This window comes from Hypomesus nipponensis, chromosome 18, assembly GCF_054491055.1.
Source record: "Hypomesus nipponensis isolate SF chromosome 18, ASM5449105v1, whole genome shotgun sequence".
NCBI classification, from domain to species: domain Eukaryota; kingdom Metazoa; phylum Chordata; class Actinopteri; order Osmeriformes; family Osmeridae; genus Hypomesus; species Hypomesus nipponensis.
The window spans coordinates 13337796-13365369 of NC_140378.1; the positions used below are offsets into that span (position 1 = coordinate 13337796).

A 27574-nucleotide genomic window follows, 5' to 3' on the forward strand; every position below is an offset into this window, starting at 1 on the left:
CATGGCTAGGATGACACCAGGGGAAACGTCAAAAGGATATTTATCCTTGCCTGGGGCACACCCCAGGCTAAACCAGCTTAATTACACATACCTATTGAGAGCATTTCCTCTTGGAGAAACCTTTGCAGCGTTCTTCCCTCTACTTTCCACATCCTCTCAACTGCAGTTCATGCTGGCAGGTGCTTATTACACCTTCTATTGGATTTGTGGGTGTTAGCCATCAAACAGGTGTCCTCAGCTGATTTTAACATTGACAATTACACGAACAGACTGTCAATAATGTATAAGAAAGTGAGTTTCAAAGGGTTTGTGTGTGTGTGTAGCCTATGTGAAGAAATAGAAGGTAAATAGGACAAATAAGAAATGTATGTGAAATATTTGCTTTCATTGACCTGATAAATTTGATGACCTAAATAAAAGATGTGGTTTATTCTTATGAATAGCTTTTCAAATGAGAAAGCATATTTCATAGTGAAAACCATTTTTCACCAAATTTCATCTGATGTGGGTGTTTTTGCACTTGTGTTTCAGCTTTCTCCCTTTCCCCAGACAGAAAAGGCACATTCTGACCCATAGTTTGTTTCAGGTCTTCAAAAATACTTAATATGCTTCACTGAGAATCTCACACCTGCAAATGTAGTAGTTTTCATTCAAAGGCCTCAGGCAAAGCATATTTGACAGGATGAGAGTACTGCAGAGATGACAGTTTTCAAACCTTGATTCTCAGTTTCACAGCAAAGTCATAAATCTGTACTAGCAAAGACTTGTTTAAGGCCACCACTGAATTTTTTTTCAAACAACCATCAAACATTGCTCGCTATAACTATTGGACCAGTAAAGTCACTTTATAATTTTTTTTATACCCTCAAAGCATATACAAATGTGATAAACCTATTAATGTTTGGCAATAGTCCAAAATAGGACCTTTAACTTTAGTTTCTTTCAACACTTGCATACAATTTTCAATTAATAATTAAGCAAATTTAGTGTTACAGCCCTCTATTTTATACAATCATAAGTATGCAGACAACACAACGTGAAAGCAAATATACGAAGTATAAAAGCTTGTATTTAGTTGCAAATCCCTTGCATACAACAACAACATTGAGTCTGTTTCATTTTCCCAATCACTCTAGGGCAGTATGGGATATTTGTTGACTAAATTACCAAGCCATAAAGGGTCTGTGGTTGCAAACCAGCATCAAAACATTAAGCAACTGCTGTAGTGAACCATACATACTGCAAAGCTCAGTAACAGTAGTGTAATGGTTTTAGTCTAATTTAATGACATTAGTAATCTGCATCACTTTAGTTTTAGCCTTTCTATATCATACAATGTTTTGAGTGGTATTAATAGGTAAAACAGAACCTGCTCCTCCGAATATTGCATCTTTTGAAACCCAGCCCAGCCTTTGAGACTTTTTGCCTATGAATTAATGAATGTAATTTTTGTGATATACATGTTTTTCATACATTACCCCACACTTTATCATGTATTATCATTATACGGATATTGTAACCCCTTTCTTGATACCAGTGTCTCCTGTTTACAGGATGACATGTTACCACCAGCTAAATTACATTAATACCTCATTTTGTGCTAGACATAAAAACAGGCAAAATGTTCCCTCATAAGACTGTATCCCTTGTGCCTTTACGAATCCCACTGCCTTACAGGAATAGAAGAGTCTTCTTCTGAACCACAGACAAAAGAAGTAAAAAAAATGTTTTCCATTTCACTGGCAGGGGTTCTCCCTCCGGAGGCATGACAAGCCCCTGACGCTATCTGACAACTAAGGACTTTCCACAACTTTGAAGCCATGACATTTGAGTGAGGCAGCCTGGGGCGTGACAGACGATAACCTGCATATTTTCACCTATTTTTCTGTCTCGGGCTTGCAGGCTGCACAAAGATAATTGCCCAAAGTACGACTGATGTCCCCTAGCAAGGTGTAAACAGATTAAACACAGCAGTTGAGCACGCTTGTCAGTTAAAAGAAAGATAAAACACACTTTGAAATATGTGCCCAAGGTTCCTCAGTAAAACTATCTGCACTTTACAGTATTTGATAACAATACTATCAGAAATCTAGAGTAAGATATTGCAGTGAAGTAATAGTACAAAGCTAGAAAATGAGCATAATTTCCTTGGATATAAGCATTACACAGAGTAGATGAATTATATGCTTTTCAGTTCTACCCTGCTCAATCACAATACACACACAGACACAAATCATATATTTCGACTATTGTAATCTTAACAACATGCTTTTTGATATTCCTTCACAGAAGTGCAAGCAACAAACAGAACCAAAAACTCTTCCAAGGAATGATTATTTGTCATGACTGCTTTCCCTTTCCAATACTTTAAATGAGACAAGCATACAGTATAACAGTAATCTATATAAATGTTATGTTTAGCTTTCCCCATATTGTAGTCTTCAAAACAGTCTCTGAGAAAGATAAAAGAACATTTGTTAATGAGTTGTAAAATTACCAGAAGCATCTTTTATGTGATTTCCTGCTCATATAGTTGGCCAACATAAAGTTACAATAGATTTCTAGTTCCCTTGGACAGATGTCCCATTCCTTCTTTAGACCCGAGCACTATTATTACATTGTCGTTTTTTGTAAGCTCTAAGGAGTTCCATCCAAGCAGTACCTGCTATCCAGGTGCTGTATATAACTACAGTATGTCGGAGCTGTTTCATTACCAAAACAGTGCATTTTGTGGTGCTTCATTAAAAAGAAATGGTCCTTTGCTAGAGGAATGTTTTTCAACAAAGGAGGGGCATGGACAGTTCATGCAGCTCATTATTATTTATACCAACTGGTATTTGTATCACACAAGACACAGCTCATCTTTTGTGTTTTCATTTCAAAAACAATTTTGATAATAATAATAATACATTTTATTTATATAGCGCTTTTCAAGGTACTCAAAGTCGCTTTACAGAGTCCAGCATTCATTCAGACACAGCCAAACCGGTGGTGGTACGGAAGCGTGGCTGCCAATCAGAGCCTACGGCCCCTCCAACCACCACCAACATTCGTTAACTACATTCACATTCATACGATGCATGTCTTGATGAATTTTGCATAATTTATTTTGATTGTGCTCAAAGGTTGAATGGCTTGGAGGTACAACACCTGTTACAATGAAAGCTCTGTTTTTCAGGCATGTTTTGTTCAGGGGGCATGTATGAAGCTATGAATAACTGGAATAATAATCAATATAGGTGCTGAATTTAACTGAGAACAATGACAACTTCAACTTAATATGTCATGTGTTCCTTGCACATAATAAATATGACAAAAAGATAAGAACTGTTGGATTGTATTCATTGTGTAGCTCTCCACAGGATGCTTCTGTATAGGATAATTAAGCACAGCATAAAGAATGATTCGTTTTTTTACTCTGATAGAATTCTGTCCTGAAGCTAAAAGTCATCTTTAGGAAATGTCTCCTTATATCCACTGGAAACCCCGTTTGCAGCAAATACTTTCCATTGGAAATGTTGAGTATGAGATGAAGAGTTTACATACTAACTGTAATAAATGACAGTGGTTCAGTTATGTGTTTACCAAAGGATGGGATCCATATCCTGAATGGATAAGTCAATGTCCTTAAAGAAATGCTGTTACTGTTGCGATAAATATTTTTATTTTGTGCAGTATATTATAATGGGTTAGATAGATGGGATTATAAATGTTCATGAGTACATGTAAAAAGGTCTGGGAATCTGAAATTTGATTTTATTTCCTTAGTCCTCAGTGGCTATTCAGATAAACTCACAATAGTGTAACTTATTATACACATAGCATGACATGAGTTTGGTGGGAGAGGAGGGACGAGCTTCTTGCTCTGGTGACCTTTTCATACAAAGGCTCCAAGGAGAGAGCTGTCATTTGTTTTAAGGGTACACAAACAGGATAGAGATGGCTTGACTGGGAAGTGAATGCTGTGCTTTAATCCCCCTTATGCTTGCCTTGCCTCTTGTTGTGTGCCACCAAGCCGGACTGCCTGGAATCTTTGGAATTCCTGTACTAAGTTTTCCCAGTGCTTTGCAGTACCACAGAGCACATTGACAGCGACATCTCTCTTCAGCCGCTCAGCATGAACTCACAGCAACTTCTTAAAATCGAATTGTCAGATTCACCACATGCAGATGTCTTACTTCAAATATGGCCCAAATCCTGGTGAATAATAAATTATGGTAATTTAACTACACAGAAAGCATTTGTGTAGATTGTGCAGTTTACATTTGATCCAATCCATTGTCTACCCAACTCAACTCATGAATGAATTTATTCTTGAATATTCTTGGTTTATTTAGTTTGACCATTCAAATTTGTGCCAAACTATTGTGCTAATTCAATTAATATAGGTATGCAAAAAAAAGGGTTTTTAAAGGGTAAAATGTGTACACATTTAAATGTGTACACATATTTGTGCTTTTGAAAGGATTTGCCTGCTAGAAGACTGTAGCGGGATGGGGAGATGTATACTGGTTCAGAGCCTCCCATTTTGCTCACTCCGGCATTGAGGTAGTTAACATGACACGGTTGGCTTGGCTTTACGGAGAAGTAGCAGGAATGGGACAGTCTGCCCTCAGTGTAGACTAGTACCAGTGAGAGGGAAAGAAAAAGAAAACTATCGACGTAAACCAGCGCGCGTGCAACACCTGCCACAGAAGTTAATAGAATCCCAGAATGTGTTAAGAGTCAGGGTTTTTATTCTCGAAGTGTTTCAGGAGACAATGTCTTATGGAAACGTAAGTGAATTGTGAAGCATCACTACTTCTATTCTACTTCGCATATCTCCAGTTTGAGGATAATGTATTGTTGTGCGTGAAGCAAACTTTTTTACAACTAAGAAAATAAGAGACGCTACGCGCTGCAGTCAGTGCTAAGTCTCTGAATGCAGTTCAGGCGTAAAGAGATTTATTTAAAACAAAAACAATTTTACCTTTCAGAAAACACCATCGATCCAGCGCCAAGGAATGTGACATCTACAATTGTGTCGACGCTGAGTGGACTAACCTGCATTTTAAAGTGAGTTCAATTCCTCTCATTGATGCATTTTAGTAGACTATTTACTTCGCCAATGATTGTCCTCTTACCCCATGCCACTGCCTCCCAGCATGTCAACAAATGAGCACGTACCTCTTAGTTTGATCAGTGTTTGTTTGAAAAGTTATTTAATTATCATTTTAAATTATGAATTATTACACGTTCTTGGTAATTCCAATATACGTCATTTTGGACACAAAGAACTAAGGAAGAATTTCTTATTTTGTCAAACAAACTTTTCTGAGGATCATGGACGAGCTTTCAAATGCACATAAAATGTTCCCCGTAGTGGTTCCATGTATAATTCATACTGTACCGTCCTTGCTGAAGTGCTTATACATAATGGATTTTTAGTTAAAAGCACAACACTTTTATTGACCTATGGCCCATGTTCAGACAAAGTCAGAACAAATTATCATCAGTTCTATTAGTTTCTATTAGAAACGACTTGCTAAATGGTGGTATTTGTGAAAATGATGTTTTAGTAGCCTAGTCAAATTAAAGTGGGCCTAATCATTGCTATTGGTTGAAACTTAATGATGCATCTCGGGAGCTGGGTATTTATACTATTGACTTGAAAAACACATATGTATTAACACTTGACTGCTCTTTTCTGCTTTAGTGTAAAACTGTGAAGTACTGTGATACTAGGTGTCAAGGTCTTGACAAATATTTGGAAAAGAAACATGAAAAGGCTTTTAACAGTGTTCACAATCTTTCAGACACATTTGAGATATTAAATAATTTATAAAAGAACCTCTATCATTTCTCACAAATCATATTACAGTTGGGAATTTTAAATGGATTTCAGAAAAAACAGGATTTTCCAATATACAATGAGTGGCATAATGGTTCAGAGTCAGGACAAATGCAGATTATGGCTCTCAAAGAGATCTTTATAAATGTTATGCACATAGTCTACTACCCTGTTCCTACCCATGCATGTGAGTTCCATTAGATGTGTCCTGGTACAGTGTAAGACCTACAGTACCTTTTATGCTTAGCCACTGTGAAATCCTCTTGTTATAAATTCAACAAAATGGTCTCAGTTGAGCAATCAGGCATTGACTTCCATTTTACACAATGGTTTTCAGCTCCCATGTGAATGTCAGTGTGGACATTGATTCTTTACCTGATTCTGACTTATGTACAGTCAGCGACTGACAGTGTTTGTTTTGAACATCAATTTGCAGATTACGTTTTTATCACCATGGGATTGGTTGAAGAATTGTGTACATGTGTGTGAAAATCAATTTCTAATGTATATTCCATCATTTTCTTCCCCCTCCCTTTAAGTACAGTTGATAAATAGTCTTGTCTTTAGTTCTCAGAACGATGTAATTATAGATAGTATTTAAGATTTGGGTTAAGTCTGGAAATATAAGAGAGGGTAGATCTGATGTACAAATGAAACTTTGGTGACAGTAAATTTAGACAGATTATTGAAGCACAGTTGGATATCAAAGGAACCACTGGATTAATAAACTACTCTAGAGCCTTAAAGAGGAATCGTTGCCAAAGCTATCTACTTTTTGAACAGTCTGTAGATGATCACTAGCCTTTACTTTGTTTGCAAATGAAACACTTCAGAGAATGGAAGGGTTATTATCTATAATCCCTTGTCAACCCCATCTCCCAGAGATGTTCTTAAACCCATGCTCACTTGTCTCTTTTCTTTGTTAAGTGTACAGTATGTGATGACAAGTAAAGGATCCCTAGCCTACTTGTCATTGAAAGACTACATAATTATTGGTAAATCAGCAGACGTTTTGACACTCACCTCCTAAATATGTCCACACCGGAGTACAGTGCACCAAAATCCTACATTTACAGCTACATGTACCTCAGAGACAGTTCTGCAAAATAAACTAGTTAAAGCTTCTCATCCAATGTCTGTTAGGCCTGAATTGTGAGATATTTTTTGAAAAGGTCCATGTTGATGTTTGATACATAATAACAACTGGATCTAATCCTTTGTGTGTCTATACCCAACCACAACGCTGGTGTCACTTTGATATTTGCTTAGATTGCGATCTGGCTACTGTTTATCATCACTACTCTGACACTCTCCCTGCCTTACATTTGTCATCAAGGATTTGGTGCATTCAAACGGTTGCCAGGTTCTAACTCACCACAAATACAACAAGCCTCTTGAGATGGTTGTCATGACAGCTTCAGTGAGGTTCCATGGGTCAGATGGGGGGCAGGCAGGGCCCAGGAGGTCAAGAGGAGGGGGAAGGAAAGATGATAGTAATAATTGATAAAACCACAGAAATTTGCTGACTTTGAAATTGCACTACAGGTTTTATTCATGTTAGATGTTGTATATATATATATATATATATATATATATATATATATATATATATATATATATATATATTGTATGTGTATAGTTGCAGTGTTTTAGAAGGATGTTGTTACACTTTCAAATGGTTGTTTCCAAGAAATAATATATTTATTATAGGTAGCCTTAACACAGGACAAGGAATTTGTATATTTCCTCTGAATACTTCAATGATAATACAAGATACAATGTGTTACACTAGGCCTACAGGTATATGACTTAGACAGACACATATTTGCAGCATTACCTTGTTTCTCAAACCTCCAAATTACCACACCACATGAGTGACAAATTATTAGCAGCATTACGCTTGACAGTGGTCTTTGTACTCTTGAGAACTCTTGAGATAAATGTCTAAGCAAGGACATGGTTCTCTTTTATTATGAATGTCAACCCACTGACATCGGAAAAATATTGCCAGGTTAATAACATACTAGTATACCAAATAAATACTTTATACTGCAAGCCACAAAGCACTTGTGCATGTCACCCAGATTTCAAAAGCAGAAGCACCTGACTTGACTTTAGAATTTTAACCTCCACCCTCCCCACTCCCCACCCCCCCTCCATAACCCCCTTTCGCTCTCCTCCCTAAATCTGGTGCCGCTTCTACAGGGAAAGGCACAATACAGGGGCGTCAATGACAGCGGGCAAGGGGAGCTAATCCATGCAGCTGTCAGCCCGCGGGGTATTAAGCCTCCATTCTGAAGATTCTTGGACCCCTGCCAGAGGTAAAGCCAGTCTTTTTCAGACAGACATAGAGGTGGCTTGGTACTGTATTCCACTGTATAATAAAAGAGGAACATTCTGAACAGCCCACTATGCTCCACAGTCATCATACAGTGTGACGATGTGGACAATAGTAGGTTGTGTCCAAAATAAATCTTTTTTGTCTTTTAAATTGTCTTGGTCTATGCCCTCTGTTTCACAGTTCTAAAACAGGACGGACACTTAGTCTCCAGATGATTGACACTGTTTGTACTGGATATGGTTGCTGTAGTTTTATGTGTATTCAGCCATCGATAATATACAATCAATATCCAGAGATGTGACATAGAATTACAACACAGCTGCTTACCTTAAAATAATCAAAATGATGTACTGCCATAAAATGTGTCATTCACTTTAAAAGATAACACAATCAGGTGATGGTATACTATAATTGCCATTGTCATTAAGTATGACATTATGTCAGTGACCACCAACGTGCTTCTTTTTACAGTCATGACTGTGTCTATCAAAGACAACACAGTTAGTAAACTGGGTATCAGTCAGATACAATCAAGTACATATTTGAAAAAGGACAAGAAATACATAATCAACCTAGACTTGTGTTCTGTCAGGACTAATACTGGAAAACAGCTGTTGGGAATAAATAGAAGGGGAAGGAAGAGTCTGGTAATTGCAAAGGAATCCTCTATTTATTGTGTAAATGAAAAGAGCAAAAGCCCCCATGAAACAGGTGTTGGAATGTGATGGCAGGGTGAGAAAAGCTGTTGGTCAATCTTTCTCGCCTCTTCCCTCTCTGTAAAATAGCCCACTAATGCACCCTCACTCATTTTGTACCATTACAGCACATAGGAACTCCGCTTTAAGGAATTGAGCTCAGGAGCAGGATTACAAACAGAGACAGGATGGGGTTTGGAGGGCCTTGATGGATTGCATGAATGCAGACTGACGTCAAATTCCACTTTTGTGCTGTCACAAGGGAGAGCCCATCCGTCCCTGTTTATCTTTATTTAGTGGTTTGTTTAACAAGGACAGTGCACATTAATGAACATTGATGTAAATGCATCAAAGAGGATATTTATTAATCTGTCCTTAGACAAAACTGAAATTACAAAGTTATTGAGATAATTTATCACCATGCAGAACCATAACAATTGACCACCCAGTCACTCAAGGAAGAGAGGGGAAAAAGTCAAGGTATTATAATAACACCACACCTCTCTTTGGGGGTTATTTTATCTTTTGTGGTACTGAAGCAAAAGCAGATTGCCAGTTTAAAAACGTTAAACGGTTAAAACGACATGACTGTTGTCATGTTGTTTCTCATTAATAACATTTTTCATTAGCATATATATTTGTTGATCTTTCTTCAAAATGAAAAGTTTTCCAGTTCAAATATGATCAATTAAATCGGTCATAGTCACACTTTTATCACTTGTCTATCTCTAGATGTATCACTTATTTTCTGGTAACACTGCTATTGTGGAGTTACAGCGAGGAGGAATGATCACGGTCACAGATGTGTGCAACTTCAAAGTACGGCAGACAAGATGGCAGGGGCTTAGCAGTCTTTGAAGAGCGGTGGCAAATCCAGTATTTAGGAGCGCAGAAGCTTTATGAACGATTCCAAAGTTCACCACTTGGCTCTGGATTAAACATTGGACCCTTAAGACTATTGTAAAGGCAAGCATGTTAAAGCTGCTTGTGGGCAAGGACCCTCTGACCTGTAGATCCCTCTCCTCAAACACAGTATCTGGCCCTCAATGTAGGTTTTAAAATGGAACCAGAGTTTGAGGTGTTTTGCACTAACAAAGTAAAGGAAGACATGGCATGACACCCTAAATTAGAAGAAATATTATAACGGTCTAAAGAAACTTTTATCTTTGAAGAATGATGAAATGTGTCTCAAGATTTGCACCCAAAAAATGACACGGACACCTCGTGGCTCGACGGGTAAGAGGGTGTATCACTAAGGCCAGGTCGACTCCGGCCTGAGCCATTTATTGAGTGTCTTCTCTCTCTCCCTGCTTTCCTGTCTCTCTCTTAATCTCTCTCAATAGATAAAGCCTACATTTAAAATAACAATAATAAAACAATGGACAGGTTATAACTCAGGTGTGCACAGATGTGTGCGCAGATGGACTAAAGACATATACATCTGTGAATGAAGGATTGCCTGTTGCAATGGGGGGCCTTTTGACTGGCCAAGCATTTGTCCCCTGAGCTGGAAGGAAGAGACATGCTGTACTCTCCACAGAATTAAATAGGTGTTGACACATGCTGATATGAAAATAGAGAGGAGAAGGAAGGCATGGAGTCACAGATCAGTCACTCTGTAGGTATGTGGCACAGATAAATAGCTAGTTAGTACCGACTGGATTGTGTTTGTAAAAGTTTCACTTGTTTCACAGGGGAAAGGACCTTACTTTATGATTATATGATCCATAGAGGCAATTGTGTTGCAAGCTCAGAAAAACCTGACCCAGTGTTGCCACAGAAGGGGCTCGGCTATTGTAAATAATTATTTCTTTTTCTGAAGACAAAGTGGAAACATGACCCCCATTGTCCCTGGCTTGAGCTTGCCTTCCCTCATGGGGCTGTGCTCCAAGCCTGTGGCAGCTTGCTTTCCAAGGGGCAGTGCTAATGAGCTCTCACGTTGACAGCCCTGTCCTCTGACCACCCTGTGTGGAGAGCTGGATGTGATGGCCTCTGGGCCACACATCAGGAACTAATCGCCTGCCAAGCGCTTTCAAAAAATGCACCAACAGCCATTGATTAATGACTGGCTTATATATTAGGTATCCTTGAAAGCACATTTAAAACAAAACATTTTGCTTGGCCGATGCCTTTTTAAAGATGAATGGTAAATCTTTTATTAGACCTTTTATTAGACCAACAGGTTGTAAGTTGTTTCAGGAAACATCCATGGTCTAAGGTTGAGAAATATCAAACTGGATGAAGGATTTCAGACGTTGAAGGTATAGGATGTCAATACTGTACATCACAAGTTTGGATGCATATGGACAACTGCATATATGTGTTTGATATATCCTTCAAGGCAAGGCATGGAAAGTGATTTCACTGAACTAACATTAATATATTTCTGTATTTAGCATGTTTGGCTACAGCTTATCTAAATAATTTAACATATGTGCTACTTATGCTGCTCCTCTTTCTTCCGGTTTTACTAATCTTTCTAGAATCTTTTTTTACCTAATCTTGTTGATGCACCAAAGACAGGTATTCAAAAATCTGCCATCACTTATTGTCTCTCCAGTACCTCCCGAGTGAGACATAATATCCATGAAGCTACTCTATATGGCAATATACTCAAGAGATGGTAGCCTCTTGTGGGTACCTTCTTCCATTTCCCTTGTGTCCATGTGTCCTAGAAAACCATACAGGCAACGTGTCACTTCAACCAGCTTTTAGACTGCACTCTAAAACTGCAAAAATCTCGCAAACAGCCTTTTAACCCACTTACTGACACTTACTTTATTCTTACCTTTCGTGTAAAGACTACCACCAGGAAAATGTATTTAGGAAAAACAATGTCAGCTCTGTCACCATGTACAATGCGTGAATCTCCCCCAGACATGCTAAACGTGGAAGGATTTATACTGTATCAATGATGAAAGGGAAACTATCAACGTCTTCAATCACACAAAAACATGAAGTGTTGAGCAAATATTGCCTTGCTTGCTTGAGCTTACATTGAATAGGCATGTAGTCTTAGTGTCACCTCAGATGAACTTGGTTTGTTAAATATTTGTTTACTCGATTCTTTGTAAGTGACCCCACTTTGCCTAGTATCCAAGCTCTGCCTTCACTCATGGCTTTACATAGTTTGTTACAGGGAATTCACAACATGCATGTTAAGGTGGAGCATTATTGCATTAGTAACAGCTGTTTTTATTCTGATAGGAGATCAGTGTTGTTAAAAATGTTCTCTGCTACCATGGGCTTTCAGGCTCTGACATGTTCTCTCTAGGGTGCAGCGCAATGCTCTTTCCACACCATCATAATGACTCTGATTGTAGTGTGAGATGAGAAGTGGGTTGTTGGGAGTGAGTGTGTGCGGTGACATGCTGAAATGTTTTCAGCAGCCATATCCACCCCTGGTTGGTAGACCTACTACAGAAAGGATTGGATATGTCTGAACTGTTGTAATGCCACATACATCACTTAAATGTGTGTTAGGAAAGAACGAAGCACAATAACTACTGCATGCATATGGATCTAATTAATTCACAAAGATATAGGTATTGTGAATACTGAGTGAAGTTAGAGGCATAGTGAATAGTCAGTGAATATAGGTATAGTGGGTATAATCTTGGTTGCCGTACCACCATGTGTTGTCACAGCTCTGTCTTTACATTCCACTTGAAAGATCCTATGAGGTGCTCTTTTGTTGGTGTCCTATTGTGGGGCAGCACATTCCTCAATTCAACTAAGGTCCGTATTGGTAGGACCACCCCTTTTCTGGAGTTCTGAAGTGAATTGTTTGTCATTTGGAACTGACCCTTGAAATACAGCTGTGAACCTCCCACATATTGCTTGTAAACCTGTATCCGTGGGTCAGTTGGCAGCATATTAAACAACCATGTGTGACCACTAGAGATCATGTGACATCATGTGCACAGCTTGTACTTAATTGTCTACCAGGATGTTCCCTCTAGCTGGAACTGTCCAGTCTAGTTTAAAAGTGGCCAAATTGTAGGTTAAACCTCAGTTTTTTTCTTTATTTTTTACATGACGTATTCCTTCAGCCATGCAGTGGACTTTGTATGCCACTGCTGAGCAGTTGTGCTTCTCATGGAAATGAAATTTCCATTTGAGGAGAATTAAGGATGCCTCAGCCCAAAATAGGGTCTGAAACTCCATTACTAAACTTTGTATATTTTTTTTCCTTGTAGCTCACACTTGGCAGGGAAGTAGAAAGAGGAGCTTGGGTTTGCAATTTGTTTTCATTTATCTAGTCTGTGCAAATTCCAAATTAATGACTCAAACGTGAAAATATAGCCTCTCGTGTGATGTATTCATCTCCAACATGTTTTGTGTCTCACTTGTCATGCTTCATTCCTCTTTCACATCTTTATCTTCTCATGTTTCAAGTCCACTCTCACAGGCTTGCTTTACTTTGCCTCCTTTCACTGCCCTTCTCCTCGGTCTGTGCTTCGACACACAGAGGAAGCCTAGGCCCTTATGCCTGTAAAACATGCTCTTGGATCAAAGCATAAAACCTTGTTATTACATGTTTGTTGATCAAAGCAGAGAGCTTTTCAGAGAAATTACCAATTTTGGCACTTAAATGTTATGGAACTCACTCTTTTGCTTGTTTTAAGACCACTAAAATGATCTTGATTTATAAATAGCGATGTTATCTCCAAACATTTTGTCCTTGTTCGCTTTCTTTAACAGTTTCTAAGAATGTCACCAAGAATCTGAACATCCATGTTGGCTCATAATCAATCCTGCACAAAGCTATCTGAGGCTGGGATCTGCTAGCTCTACCGAGGCCCATCCCTCCATCTTGAATGTGCAGGTGGAGTTTCTGTTTTCAAATGAAGGCTCTCCCAGGGCTGATAACATGCTCTCGTCACCTGTGGGTTATAGGCTAGGCGTCATACTATATGCAAAACTTAACTCTCCCTCACTCCACCCTCCCACGTAAACTCATGTAAGAAAGATTCATGCATTTAACACCACACAACTTTTTACAATATTATGTTATCATATTACGCAACATATTTCTACAGATGTTCATAAGAAACTATGCTTAAAAGCACAATGATAGCACTGAAATAAAACAGTTTTAAATGTCTTAAAGGTTCCCGTAAGTCCTATGGCACTGCTGGCTGATCATGTTTGCTGACTGTATTTTGTCACTCTGAGAATGACAAGGCCTGACAGAGTTTCATGTTCAAAAGCAGCCAGCCTACAGAAGCAACAGACGGTGGAGAATGATGCTGAATAAGTCATCCATAGTTGCTAACAGTATTCACAATACAGGCCAGGCAATTTTAGTCACAAGCTAATTACAAATTACAAGATCATACCTGACATGGACTGGTGCTGTATGCAAAAAGATGGAAACGCTTTACATTTGCATTAACTACCATGTTACTAGAAAGTAGTACTTAACAATATTGTGGTTACATAGGAACAGCTTTGTAGTTACACTTCATTATTGTTCAGCAGTACAAATTATCACACATTTGAAATTTAAAATGGGGGAGATTTAGCTTTCAAGGGGTAAGTGTATATTATCATTGATCTATTGACTGACCCTTTACAACACCCACTACAATGTTTTACTATGTGGATTGCTATGTAGTTACTTGGTAGTTAATGCAACTTTATTGTAAAGTATGGCTCAAATGTTCCTACCTTTTTTACTTTGTGTATCTAGAGCTATACATATTTTTTTAGTTCACTAAAAAAAGAGAAATTCCTTCAATTAAAGTGGACAAGCTTTCTCTTAGTTCTTCCACTGTGTATGTATGTGTAACGTCATGTTAGCTTAGAAAGACACTTAACACAAGGTCTTGCACAAACAGAGAATACATTGAGGACCAACATTGAGTATTTATATTCCCCTTATGAAGATTACCCCTCATAGGATCTATTACTGGATTCCTTTCATTTAAACAGACCTGATTTACATTAGATTTAGTCACCCGCAGGCAGTGTGTGAGTTACTTTAGACACTCTTTTCACTAAGAGTTTAAGATTTAAAGCAAGACAATGTGACAGGGATTTGTATCTGCAGGCAGGATTTGGCAGGGGTTTATAAGAACTCAGTCTTGAAGTGCATATTTTTCTAATCTTCTCTGGAACGTGTCACTAGGATAAGTCTTAGTTGTCCCACTCACACAGTATCAGAGACTGTCAAAGTGACAGTGTTCATGGGTCACAATACAGAAACTTGCATTCTCAATCCAACTACCAAGCTTTAGTGCAAATACTCAATTCAAAACCTTTACATTACCCAAAATGTAAAGCTTGTTGTTCATTGGTTAGGGTAGAGGAGTTCTAACTTCCAAGTGCAATGAATAGACACTGTTCTGTACAACAATGACTTAGATGGTTTTTTTAAATAGCATTTGATGATACTGCTATTCAGTAGTGTTCTGTTGCAGCTATTGACATGGTAATAATATACTGAAGTAAACATTCCCAACCTAATGAGGTCATTTTACTCTTAACTCCAGTTTGGACAAATAAAGCTGCAGTGTTCACTGACCTGCTAACAGATTATTATAAGGGTCAAGACTTCAGAGAGATTGAACGCAGTACTCTCTGTGAAAGTCAGCCAGTACTGATTTATTATAACGCCTTGTTCTATTTTCATGTAAACATATAAAGCAGTTTTTTTATATTAATAAAAATGTTTTTTTTATATGAATCATGTTGATTGGGAAGTTGCATTTTTAGCTAAAACAATGTTCCATTTTAAACCTCTCCATTTTCATTTTGTAGGAATCCAAAGGTTTACTCTGCTGTTTTTGCTATGGAGACCACCCAAACCCTCCTCTTTTTCTTGGGTTGTTGTGTCTGCAGTTGCCATGCCAACGCTCGCTCTGCCCCAAGAGTCTATCTGTCTTACAAAGGTGAGTAGTATTTTGTTCTCAATCATTGTTTCTTAGACAGGTAATGTCTATTCTATACATAAAGATTTACAATCAATTGAGTCACTTTTTAAACCATTCAGAAAATGTTACATTAGCCACATATTGTACAGTAAACAAAAAAAAAGCTGAATTTCTTTCCATTGCTGGGTTAAATCACCAAGAAAAACGTAAATTAAACATTCTTTATGGTTTATTCTTTATTCTTTATGGTTTTTCTATTTGGTGTTTGCACACACATCAATGGTGTAACGACGCACTGTACAATGTATGCGAGTGTTTGTGTTCAGGACTGTGCCTACTGTTTGGAAAATATTTGTCAGGTTGTGCCTGCATTTGAGACAATCTGTCTTTCTCTCCCTCTTTCTCCCTATTTCTCCCTATCTCTCTCTCTCTCTCTCACTCTCTCTCTCTCTCTCTCTCTCTCTCTCTCTCTCTCTCTCTCTCTCTCTCCCACTCTCTGTCTGTATCTCTCTTTCTGTATCTCTCTTTCTCTCTCACACACACACATCTAGACAAAGAGACATACATTCCCACCCTCTCCACAGGGGGCAACATCACAGGACTTGGCACATTGCCAGAGCCTAGTGTTCCTGTGGTGTCACCCTGGCCTCAGGAGGTCTGAGCTCTGCATGGAATACTAAAATGACAGAGAATGGAGGGATGGGTAATGAAGGGTTGAGGAAAACAGAGAAAGACTGAGAGAATAGAATGGAGGGAAATGCCAAGTGGCAGACACAAATGATGTGTCTAGTGTGTTGGGTTAGAAGAAAGAGAGGAGGGTGTAGACAGTGAAGAAAAGAGACAGTGAAATAGAGAGACAGAGAGGTGATGGGGGGGCTGTTCTGGGTTATTGTGTGCGTAGGTGACAGAGGAACAGATTCCTCTTCTGAGAAACAGGATAGGGCATTGGTGTTACCACGGTATAAATAGCTTGCTTTGGTTGCTGTGTTTACCTCAGCAAACGCACAGGGAAGCCCCTCAAAGAACGCATGGGCTGCGCTCCAACAACCTGCTCCAATATGCTAGACAGACACGTGTGTTATGTGGCGCGGGTCCTGTCATCTCTTCCCAGACAGCTGCCCCAGCTAGCCACTGCCTGTTCATGTAGTTTATACTGATTCAATCATATTACTATTTGTAGCAGATACAGTGTCATCATCCCCATTCATTACCTTTGTAAAACCCAATATTACAGGTGCGGATGACAGGATATTTGAATAAATGGCATCAAAAAGCTTCCAATGACTAGTTAGGTAAAGTTTAATTTTACTCTGACTTCTGAAATGTTTCTTTCCATATGACCGTCTCTACCGTATCTAGTTTTTACCACTATAGCACTGTAAAACCACAATGATTTTGGCTTCTTTGTTTGTTTAAATTGATCCCTCCTGGTCAAACACAGACCACGACTTTTTGTGCTACCAGGAATTGGTTTCCACTCCCAGAGCCATCAAGCCTTACAGTAAAACTGCCAAAACAAGGAGCCCCTTTATTCTTGAGCACTTCACAGCCATTGTGTTTTTTTATTCAGCATCCAGTAATATCACTTTATAACTCATATCTTGTAACTGTAACCATCCAAAACTGTTAATAATTTCCTGATGTGTAATCCTGTATGTGGGCCATATCATTTCATTTTGACCAATGGAATGTTGATGACAGAAGGCCATTGGACAGTCGAGCAGGACTGAGAGCCAGACACTGCTTGATCACACTTCTTTCCCTTGTGAATGTTAGAAAATATCCTGCTCAAATAAGTAAACTTGACCTGCCTGGCTAACTAAAAAGTCCGACTGTGAGAACCCTTGTGGCAGTGGTCATCTCTTTCTCATAGAGTTGGAGACCTGGCTACCTGCCAGTCCATGGCTACGATCCATTACGTAATTCAGCCCTAAGTAACTCTTGTGTTCAAGACGTAAGGAGCAGTGGGAGAAGGTCTGTTATACACTGCTGGGTGTTGCAGATTTGGCCAAGTTCATTACAGGGCCTAGACAGGATATGCTTAATGAAAATAGCACAATTAATTTTTAATTGAGCTGTTTTCATTCACTTCGAGGTGTCCTGATCGCCAAGGAGTGCTGCATGCTTGACATCGAAGACGCTACTGCCTCGTTTGCGCTGCTTCATTCTGCCTTGACATGTGGAGACGTCTTTACTGATAAACATTGACACTTGCTATTACAAAAACTGGCAGACATCCTACAAAGTCTGGTAGTTGATAGTTTCATCTTAGAACAGAAAGAGTTTCAAGAGACAATCCAAAAGAATTCTGAAAATAACTCATGTACATTTATCAACTTTGAGTACCAAGAGTGCTGGATTTCATAAGCAGTCTAGATTAGAAAGACTCATTATTATTAAATATTCCCTTGTGTCATTTAAGGATGATCCAAAAGTCCACAGAGGAATAAAACAAGCTGTTCAAACTGGCCACTTGGGAACATAGACAGCTTTACTTGGCCCACAGGTCAACCCAGACAGCATCCTGTTTAGACCATGAAGAAGGATTTTACTGGTCGACCCATCCTTTAGGTTACAGATGTAACATTTATCCTCCGTCATTTTCACCACTGTCTTGACTTCTTTGACCAATCACATTGATGTCATATATACTGTATATTCTGAAAGTTTTTTGGTCCATACTAAGTAGAGAAACTGTAGGGTTTATTTCAGATTCCAGCTTCTGAGTTGAGTGGAAAATGTGACTGTTTGTGCCTTACTAATAAATCCTATTACAAGTCTATCTGGCATTTCTTTTGGCCCTGGCACACATTGACTCACACACAGCCATATATCCATAAGAGCCACAGCCAACTGGCAAACAAAACTAGATTCCACTGTTAAATGACTGCCCAAATCTTCTCTTTTGACTCTGGTGTTATTCTATAACATGAAGGCAGGAAGAAGACAGAGAGCTTTGTTTGTTTTTACCTTCATACTTCTGCATTGATTCAGTATATAGCCTGACATGTAATTCCACCCAGTTTTAATAACAGGACTTCAGTAAACAACTTCTAACAGTACTGCTGCAAGCTCTTGTCCTCTGTGCTTTCTTTAACCCTGTGTATTGTTCTGACTCTTTACTGAAAGCAAAGTATTATTTATGAATAAAAACAATGACAGGTTTCCAATGGGAAAATCATTCAAAGCTGCCTATTTGTCCTTCGCGTGCAAGATTTTTCTAGATAGTGCATTTCTGTAAGCTCCTCTTCAGCTAGGAAGTAGCATTGTGGCATCCTGTGATAATATTTGATGCAGAGAGGCATTGGGGTCGCCCCATAGTGACAGAGGGGGATGAGAGTGAGACGAGAGGTTGAGGACACAGCGCTTAAGCAGGAATCAACACAACTGCCTTTTGTCTTTGAAGCCGCTCACGACACATACTTCACACCTTATTGTTTGTCTATAGCCGGAAGAAGCTAATTTGATGACGAACAGAGAACATCAGGTCAAAGCTGCGTACATCTTACCAATCTTTCTATTACGCAAAAAGAGACCAACGACTAGTGACCAACACTACACTGAATTGAATTTATGCTGTCAGCAATCTATATATAATTACAGAATGTATTTGAGACTCAGATGTAGGCTTCAATGTACCTCAGGGATATTTCTAGGCTATTTCTGTTTGTGGCTGGCCATTCCCACACACACAAACAGTCATCGTGGCACATATGACCTGACATGTCACCAGGCAGGTGTGTCCCTTTTCAAAGTGCCCTCCCCTCTATCCAACCCCTGCCCAAAGATAGTGGATTTTCATGATAAAGCCACTTGGAATGGGATGAGAGGAGTCCTGAGAATAGAACCATTCCCCCGCCATCCTTCCTACACACAGCAAGCGTGTGGAATCCCAGGCGCTCCACAGAACGGTGACGTCCAGAATTCTATGGATTATTTGTGGATCACCCACACAGCTGCTGGAGAGACAGACAGACGACCACACTTCGCCACCTAGTTAGAGCCACAGATAACAGCAGCAAACACATTCTGCCCCTTGCTCCGACACACATGCAAACACCTGCATTCGCATGCACCCCACATACAGTTCACATGTGTACGTTAACACACACACACACACACAGAATGGTATGCCTTGACTGCAATCTATGGTTGCACTTCTGCACATGTATAAGATGGCTGATTGAGATATAAGCTGACAGAGATATATGCATGTTCACTTCAAAGACTACACACTACTATATATATAATAAATCCCATAAATGTTTATATGAAATAAGCACCTTCCCATATTAAACATTGTCAAAACCCCCAGAACGCTGCCCAGAGTATGACTGTGACCTTCTCACCACCATGGCTAAAGCTATTTTTATTTATTTAAAGTTTTGCATTGATCCCAGACAGGTTAGCATTTGGGAGGGAGATGGGTGCAATGATATATCCTGAGATCAAAGTAGTGCTGGTATGAGGTTAATGTAAGTAATTTATAGTTTTGGTCTGTGTGACTGCTACTCCAGTCTCTCCGCATCACCAAACTAGCACCCACCCCAATACACTGAGAGGGCAGGGCTGTCCTCACGTCCTCATAACCCTGGATTTATGGCTAAAGTCAGCTTGCTTCCCCCCTCCCCTAACCTCTTACAGGTCACATGAATGTGAAGCTTGAAATTATCTGGCCCTTAGTGATGTACTATGGCTGATCATTCAGTTGGGTACAACAAGAAACATTGCAATATTAGTGTTCATCCCTGTTGTGTTTGTGCCTTTGGAAGACCAGCAGACACCAGAGACACAGTCAAAGATCTTTTGATTATACCTTTAACAGAAACATCCGCTTTCGGTTCTAAAACCACGGATTCTTCAGAATCTTTCATCCTCCCACCTTGTCTGGGCTTGGTTCACCTACTCAGATAGGGCTTTGACGCCCCCCGCTGTATGAAAAGCCACATTACAACATTGACTGAACAGCTGAGGTACGAGCTGTACCCACAGCTCTAGTTACCACCCTGAATTTCACGTTGCGTTTGACTGTCTGTCTGTCTGTCTGTCTGTCTGTCTCTCGGTCCAGAGCTGATGGAGACACGGACAGCTCGTCCCTTCTCCTTCTCCTTCAACACCAGTGACTACAGGATCCTGCACATGGACCAGGACCAAGGCCGTCTCTACCTGGGCAGCCGGGAGTACCTGGTGGCTCTGGACATGCAGAACATCAACAAGGAGCCTCTTATAGTACGAGACCACACACCTTATCATAGCACTCTGCACACATGACAGATTCTGGATGTAACATGATGATTTTTGGTATTTCTCTTAGATCCACTGGCCAGCCACCACCCAGAGGAAAGGAGAATGCAAAATGACTGGAAAGGGTGGGCAGGTGGGTACCCTTCACCACGCCTGCAGTGCCCTGGGACTTCATGTTTATTGATTGAGATTGTTTTTCTCATTTCTCAACACAATTCAAGAAGAGCGCTGTATTGTCTTATTTTTTTCGGTATTAGGGAGAGTGTGCAAACTTTGTGCGTCTTATTGAACCCTGGAACCGCACTCACTTGTATACCTGCGGCACTGGAGCCTACAAACCCATCTGCACCTTCATTAACAGAGGATGGAGAGCTGAGGTACATGCCCAAACACAGACACACGCACACGCTCACTCAACATGTCTGCCCACTCAACATCTGTCTCCCATGCCCTCTCTGAATAGGAGTACCTCTTCAGACTGGTGCCAGGATATGTGGACTCAGGAAAAGGCAAATGCTCCTATGACCCTCGCCAGGCCAATGCTGCTGCTCTCATCAGTGAGACCTCCTTTTAACAGTGGCTTATCCGTATGTCCAATAGTATGTGCCATTTTCACAGTGCTCGACACCATCGATCATGTTGTCATTCTCTTACTTGTTCAGATGGGAACCTGTATGCAGGGGTCCATGTTGATTTCATGGGCACAGACCCTGCCATCTTCAGAACCCTGGGAGATCGACCAGCTGTCCGGACTGAGCAATATGATTCCAGATGGCTGAATGGTGAGTTTACTAATCACAGTTTCGCACATACATACAGACACACACACAAATGTAATGAAATATTTACATTAAATTATTCTCTATTCTGACCTGCAGAACCAGTTTTTGTGAAGATCCAGCAGATCCCAGACAGTTCAGAGAAGAACGATGACAAGCTCTACTTCTTCTTCAGGGAGAAGAGCTTGGATGCAGCTGGCGGCAGCATCCCCAGTGTGCTGTCCAGGGTGGGCCGGGTCTGCCTGGTAAGAGACCCTCCATGTGCTGTTAGATCTGTTAGTGCTGTTAGATCACTAACTCCTTTAGCGAGTTGTGGAGATTCCCCTTGTGCTTTGGCCTTGAATCGACACAATACTTCAGTCAAGGGACTACTGATTATCTTGATCTCCGTGTTGTTCCTGTCCCTTCTGCTTAGAATGATGATGGAGGTCAAAGGTCATTGGTGAATAAGTGGACCACCTTCTTGAAGGCTCGGTTGGTGTGCTCAGTGATTGGTAGTGATGGTGTGGAGACGTATTTCGACGAGCTGAGTGAGACATCTTTACAGCACTTCTCTGTGGGCCTAGTTCTCTAGACCTGGTTGCTGCCTTTGCTTGAAAAACTGAATAGAAAAACTAGGGAACAATAGAAAATAGTCGAGTAGACTTCTGAGTGTGCTCGTTTGCTCACTGTTTCCAGGGGACGTATTCATTCAGCCAACTCAGGACGAGCGCAATCCTGTTGTGTATGCTATCTTTTCCACCGCGGGGTAATGATCACTTTGTTTTTTTCAAATGAACTACAGTTTCCTCATGCACTGTGCCAGACCTCACCATGATTTATTTGCCTGTTTGTTCCATTTTAGGTCAGTGTTCAAGGGCTCTGCTGTTTGTGTGTACTCTATGTCTGACATCCGCAACGTGTTCAATGGCCCCTTCTCCCACAAGCATGGCCACAACTACCAGTGGACCCCTTACACTGGCAAGATCCCTTACCCTCGACCTGGAACGGTATGTACATTTAAATGCTTTTAAAGTGGCGTGGACATTTTACTATCTCATTATACTTTTAGATGTTCACTATAATAGCAGAACTTTGATCATGAAAGGCTTCCTTTAGAAAAGTGTGACTTGTATTTCCTATCTGTTCTCCTGCACAGTGTCCAGGGGGAACATTTACTCCTGGTCTTCGCTCCACCAAAGAGCTCTCTGATGACGCAGTGAACTTTGTGCGGGCCCACCCCCTCATGTACCACTCTGTCTACCCCATTCACAAGCGCCCCCTGGTGGTCCGCACAGGGGTGGACTACCGCTTTACCTCCATAGTGGTAGACCTGGTGGACGCTGTGGATGGGAGATATGAGGTGCTGTTCCTTGGAACAGGTTTGTTTCTAAATAGGTGACATAATAGCCCCTTCAGTTATCCATATGCCATGTTCCCTGTACTCACATATGTCGAATGAGAGGATATCTCTTTTAGTGTAACATAACCTAATTTACCTGCACACATTTTATAAAATAGCCTTCACTTTCCCCCTAATTTCAGATCGCGGAACTGTCCAAAAAGTGATCGTACTTCCGAAAGACACCAGCACCACAGAAGAGCTGACGTTAGAGGAAGTGGAGGTGTTCCGGGTAACTAAAACTACTAACTACTAAATACAGTTATAACTACTGTATGTCATGGTCACAAGCATTTATCAGAAATAATACCCTCCTGTTAACTCCTGTTCTAGCAGGTTCCAGCTGCTATCAAAACTATGAAGATATCATCCAAAAGGGTAAGATTCTAATTCACCTTGATTACAAACTCTAACCCCTTTTTCATATCCCCTTTCTCATATGTCACGCTACTTAAACAATGAGTTGAATCTATGGTTATGACAGACCATTTTGTTTCTCTTTGACTCACAGCAACAGCTGTATGTGTCGTCAGAGAGGGGTCTTACCCAGGTGTCCCTGCACAGATGTGACGTCTATGGGAAAGCCTGTTCTGACTGCTGTCTGGCCAGGGACCCCTACTGTGCCTGGGATGGGGAGACCTGTGCCCCCTTTACTCCCTCCACCAAGAGGTGAGACCTCTCCTTTTATAAATAACATGGTGGTAAATGGTAAGTGGCTTACGGCTAGTAAAACCAAATGCAGTCTAAACAGTTTAAATAATGTTGGGCAGGCGGAGCAGAAGACAAGACATCAAACACGGAAATCCCTTGAGACAGTGTCGAGGGTTCAATGCAAAAGGTAGATGGGGTCTCATATGATATAGAGTTGACCGAAAGGCCTATGCATTTAAAACTGAATTGATCCTTTACTCCAGCAGGTCATTTTCCTTATGATAAACAGTAGCATGTATTCTTCTTTCACAGTAGAGAAGCGTCTGAGTGAGACAGTGCAGTTTGGGGTGGAAGGGAGCAGCACGTTCCTCGAGTGCCAACCCAGATCTCCACAAGCTACAGTCAAATGGCTCTACCAGAAAGATGGCAGAAGGAAATTGGTAAGATGCAGTCTGTCTGACAATAATCCTGCCTGACTGGCTGTTAATCTTATAAATCGTTTTAATCTTGATTGTCCTTAATTCATGCAATATTAAGAACTAAGAACTGTTGTCTTGTCCAGCTGAACCGAGATCATGAAGTGCTGAAAACAGGCCACGGGATTCTGCTGAAGTCGCTAAGTCACGCGGACAGTGGGCTGTACCACTGCCTGGCCACAGAAAACAACTTTAAACACACCGTGGCCAGAGTAGCGCTCCGCATCCTGGACAGGGAGATCGTAGAGGCCCTCACTTCCCCTGACGCTCCCCCTTTCGAGGAATCACAAAATCCTCACCAGCATCGGCACCATCCCCCTCCTCCCCCACCCCCCCCTCACATACTCCCCCCACAGTTCTCGTCCCAGCCAGAGATCCGCCTCATCAACCAGTACTGCCAGTCTTACTGGCTGCAGCTCAATCCCAACCTGCCCACCAAGCGCACCAGCCGCAGGCACGCTGAGGGCCATTCTGAGCACGAGACCCCAAGTGGGGCCTAGACCACCTTCTCAGAGCTCGTCACTTGTCTGTCACTACTGTTATTTCCTCAGTCTGAATTAGATTAGTCTCTTCCTAACCTTCCTTACCTCACCTGGGCACCAGCAAAAATTGAACGTTTTTGAAGTAAGATCCATTTCTAGTTTTTGGAGGTGCACACATGCATTGATTGGGTAAAGCTTTTGAGCCAATGGAGGGATGGGTTTGGCCCGAGGTGTTCAGCTAAAGAGACAAAAGTCTACAGAATCAGGGCTGGCTTCCTATTTTCTCCTTAATTCTCAGTACATAAAATAATTATTTCTGCATCAACTTGCTCTTTCTTGTAAGTTGCTTTGTATAAAAGCATCTGCTAAATTACTAAATGTAAATGTAAACTATTTCTCAATATTGTTCTTCAACCACATTATTAGCTGTATATGAACAGGCTGTAGAGTGACTGTGTTTCACCCTATGGTCAAGCAGTTTGTTCAAATGCATCCTTGCAGTGCAGGTAACATTTTTAAAATTTCTTATATTAGTGTGGCTACTGTTGAGTTGGGCCTTGTATAAAAAGAGATAGTACACCCAAAGTATACTTTCTCTAAAAAACAAGCTAACGTCTATTGGACCACTGCCTGTTTTTTGTAATATAATATTGTCACTCTGTGTAGGATGTTCTAAGTTTACATGATCAAGTCCTACATGGTAGTTACAGGGTGTGGAGATACTGTATCACAACCAATAATATGCCAGTTGCAAGCACAAGCTTTTTATTGAAACTATTACTTATGAACATGATGATCACAAAGCTTACCTAAAACATGAACAATATGCACAGTGTATTGTTGTGAAGCGGTTCTACAAGCGTGTTTTTACAAAATACATTTTCAAGATTATAATCAAACTATTGGGTTTTTACTTAATTAACATTGTTTCAATAGCATGCCACAGAAAATATTGATATTTTAAGAAACCTCTGATTAATTTGACCAAATATGTTTGTAGGAGCCGACCAAAAGAGTCTTTGCTTCTTTTTATTTGTTGAGTTGCCCCAGAAAGTGCTGATGTCAGAAGGCTTGTTCAATATCAATACTTAATTGATTAGCATGATTTGGATAGAATGTACATGTATCACTTAAAGTGACCCCATGATGCTTCACTCTACACAGCAATTCACCAATATTTTCAACACAGACACATTTTCGGACCAAAGTCTGTACCATTCTTTAGCCAAGATAATAGGGATTTTAAAGTTAAGTCAAATGTTGTTACAGAATGCTTGGTTTGAATTACTCTGAAACAGTAACCCATTTGCTTTTACTATTGCTGCAAGGAGAAAAATACTGGAAGATTTTACTATATTCATTTTCTCTGTTGTTGATTTTAATTGCAATGCATGTTTCTATTTCTGTGGGATCTAAAGAACAGCCCAGACACTAAGAATTAGAGTATGTTACCCACGAGACTATAGTATAGACTATTGTTTGACATGTGGACTGAATGGTAAAATATTTTGCCCTACAGTGTAGGTCTACTTCTTTATGTTCCTGTACACTCTAAAACCTGACAAGCTACATTTCTTAAAATGTTTTGATCAAATGAGTTGCCTAGAGCCATTTGAGTTGGAAGAACTGGAAAAACTACACCTCATCCAGTTCTTCAACTCAAATGGCTCTAGGCAACTCAAACATTTTTTAAAGATTCAAGTTGAGATTAAATATACCAGGTTTCATAGTGTATGTCCTAGCTTTTTGCATCTTACAAGCGCAATCATATCAACCTAGACTTCCATAATGATTATCAATATACTCACAGACACTCATAAGCGGTCATGTTTGTCAAACTCACAATGTTCCCACTTTGTGTCCTGTACTGCTGTCAGTCACAATGGACAAAATGTATCAACCATGGACTTTTTCATGATCCCAGTGCTCTCTCTCACCCACTCCATGAAACATATTTATTTTGAGTCTGTACATATTCCTGTAAGTTCTGCACTTTGGTGGTGGGAGTGTGAGGGCCGGGCTATGATAGGGGAGACAACGTTATTGTGTGTATTGATTAACAGGACCAGTATTCATACAGTAGAAAAAGGGGAACTTCATATAACCCTGCTAAATGTATTGGAAGTGATACTGTGATATGGAAGCAAGCTGACAGAATACAACACTAAACCTAAACAAACCTGAAATTATTGACTGCCTGCATTTTCACACAGGATATTCCGATTTGGCTATATGGTATTAAAGATACATATAGTTTTTTGCATAGCTGTAGGGTTCGACGAATCTACCTCTGGGCTGCTTCTGTGGAACATCATGTATACCTGTATATAGCTATACAAAATAACTCCAGAAAGCAATCAATGGCTTGGTACCATTTTCCCTGGTTTGTGAAATCATCGAGATGATCGAGATGAGTGTTTAAAATTAAGAGAAGGATTAGACCACCTCCATTTTGGTCTTTCAGATGCTGCCTATTTATCTGTATACTGTAGACTCTACAGTGTAGAGTATACATCACTAGCCACCCAGTGAATGGCTTAGATCTACCAAAGATGGTGGACTCCAGATTAATGGCATTATGGATTTAAGCACAATTCACAACAATTTTTGCAGGGAATACTGTGTATTGAGTTTTTGTTTGTCTCACTCTTTGGGATTCTGTGTTTGTTGTTGAATTATATTGAACTACATTGGTGTTTATTTACTGATCATGTGCAGACTAGATGTGTTTGTGATAGTTTAATTGTCAAGATTGTTGTAATAAATATTATTTTATTATTATTTACCTATTTAAATGTTTTGTGATGTATTACCTTT

General features: G+C 40.1%; 1 protein-coding gene across 1 annotated transcript; it reads left to right on the forward strand.

Moving 5' to 3' along the window:
• Nucleotides 1–4638: 4638 nt before the first annotated feature.
• On the forward strand, nt 4639–26357 carry sema3gb (sema domain, immunoglobulin domain (Ig), short basic domain, secreted, (semaphorin) 3Gb). The gene is made up of 20 exons (XM_084679698.1): nt 4639–4775; nt 4977–5055; nt 8036–8151; nt 15632–15762; nt 20813–20973; nt 21059–21121; nt 21246–21365; nt 21452–21545; nt 21651–21770; nt 21867–22012; nt 22183–22297; nt 22446–22515; nt 22612–22756; nt 22906–23128; nt 23292–23380; nt 23482–23526; nt 23660–23817; nt 23919–23986; nt 24112–24239; nt 24362–26357. The coding sequence occupies exons 4-20, from the start codon at nt 15663–15665 to the stop codon at nt 24773–24775; spliced, it is 2259 nt and encodes a 752-aa protein (XP_084535824.1). The 5' UTR covers nt 4639–4775; nt 4977–5055; nt 8036–8151; nt 15632–15662; the 3' UTR covers nt 24776–26357.
• The last annotated feature ends 1217 nt before the right edge of the window (nt 26358–27574 follow it).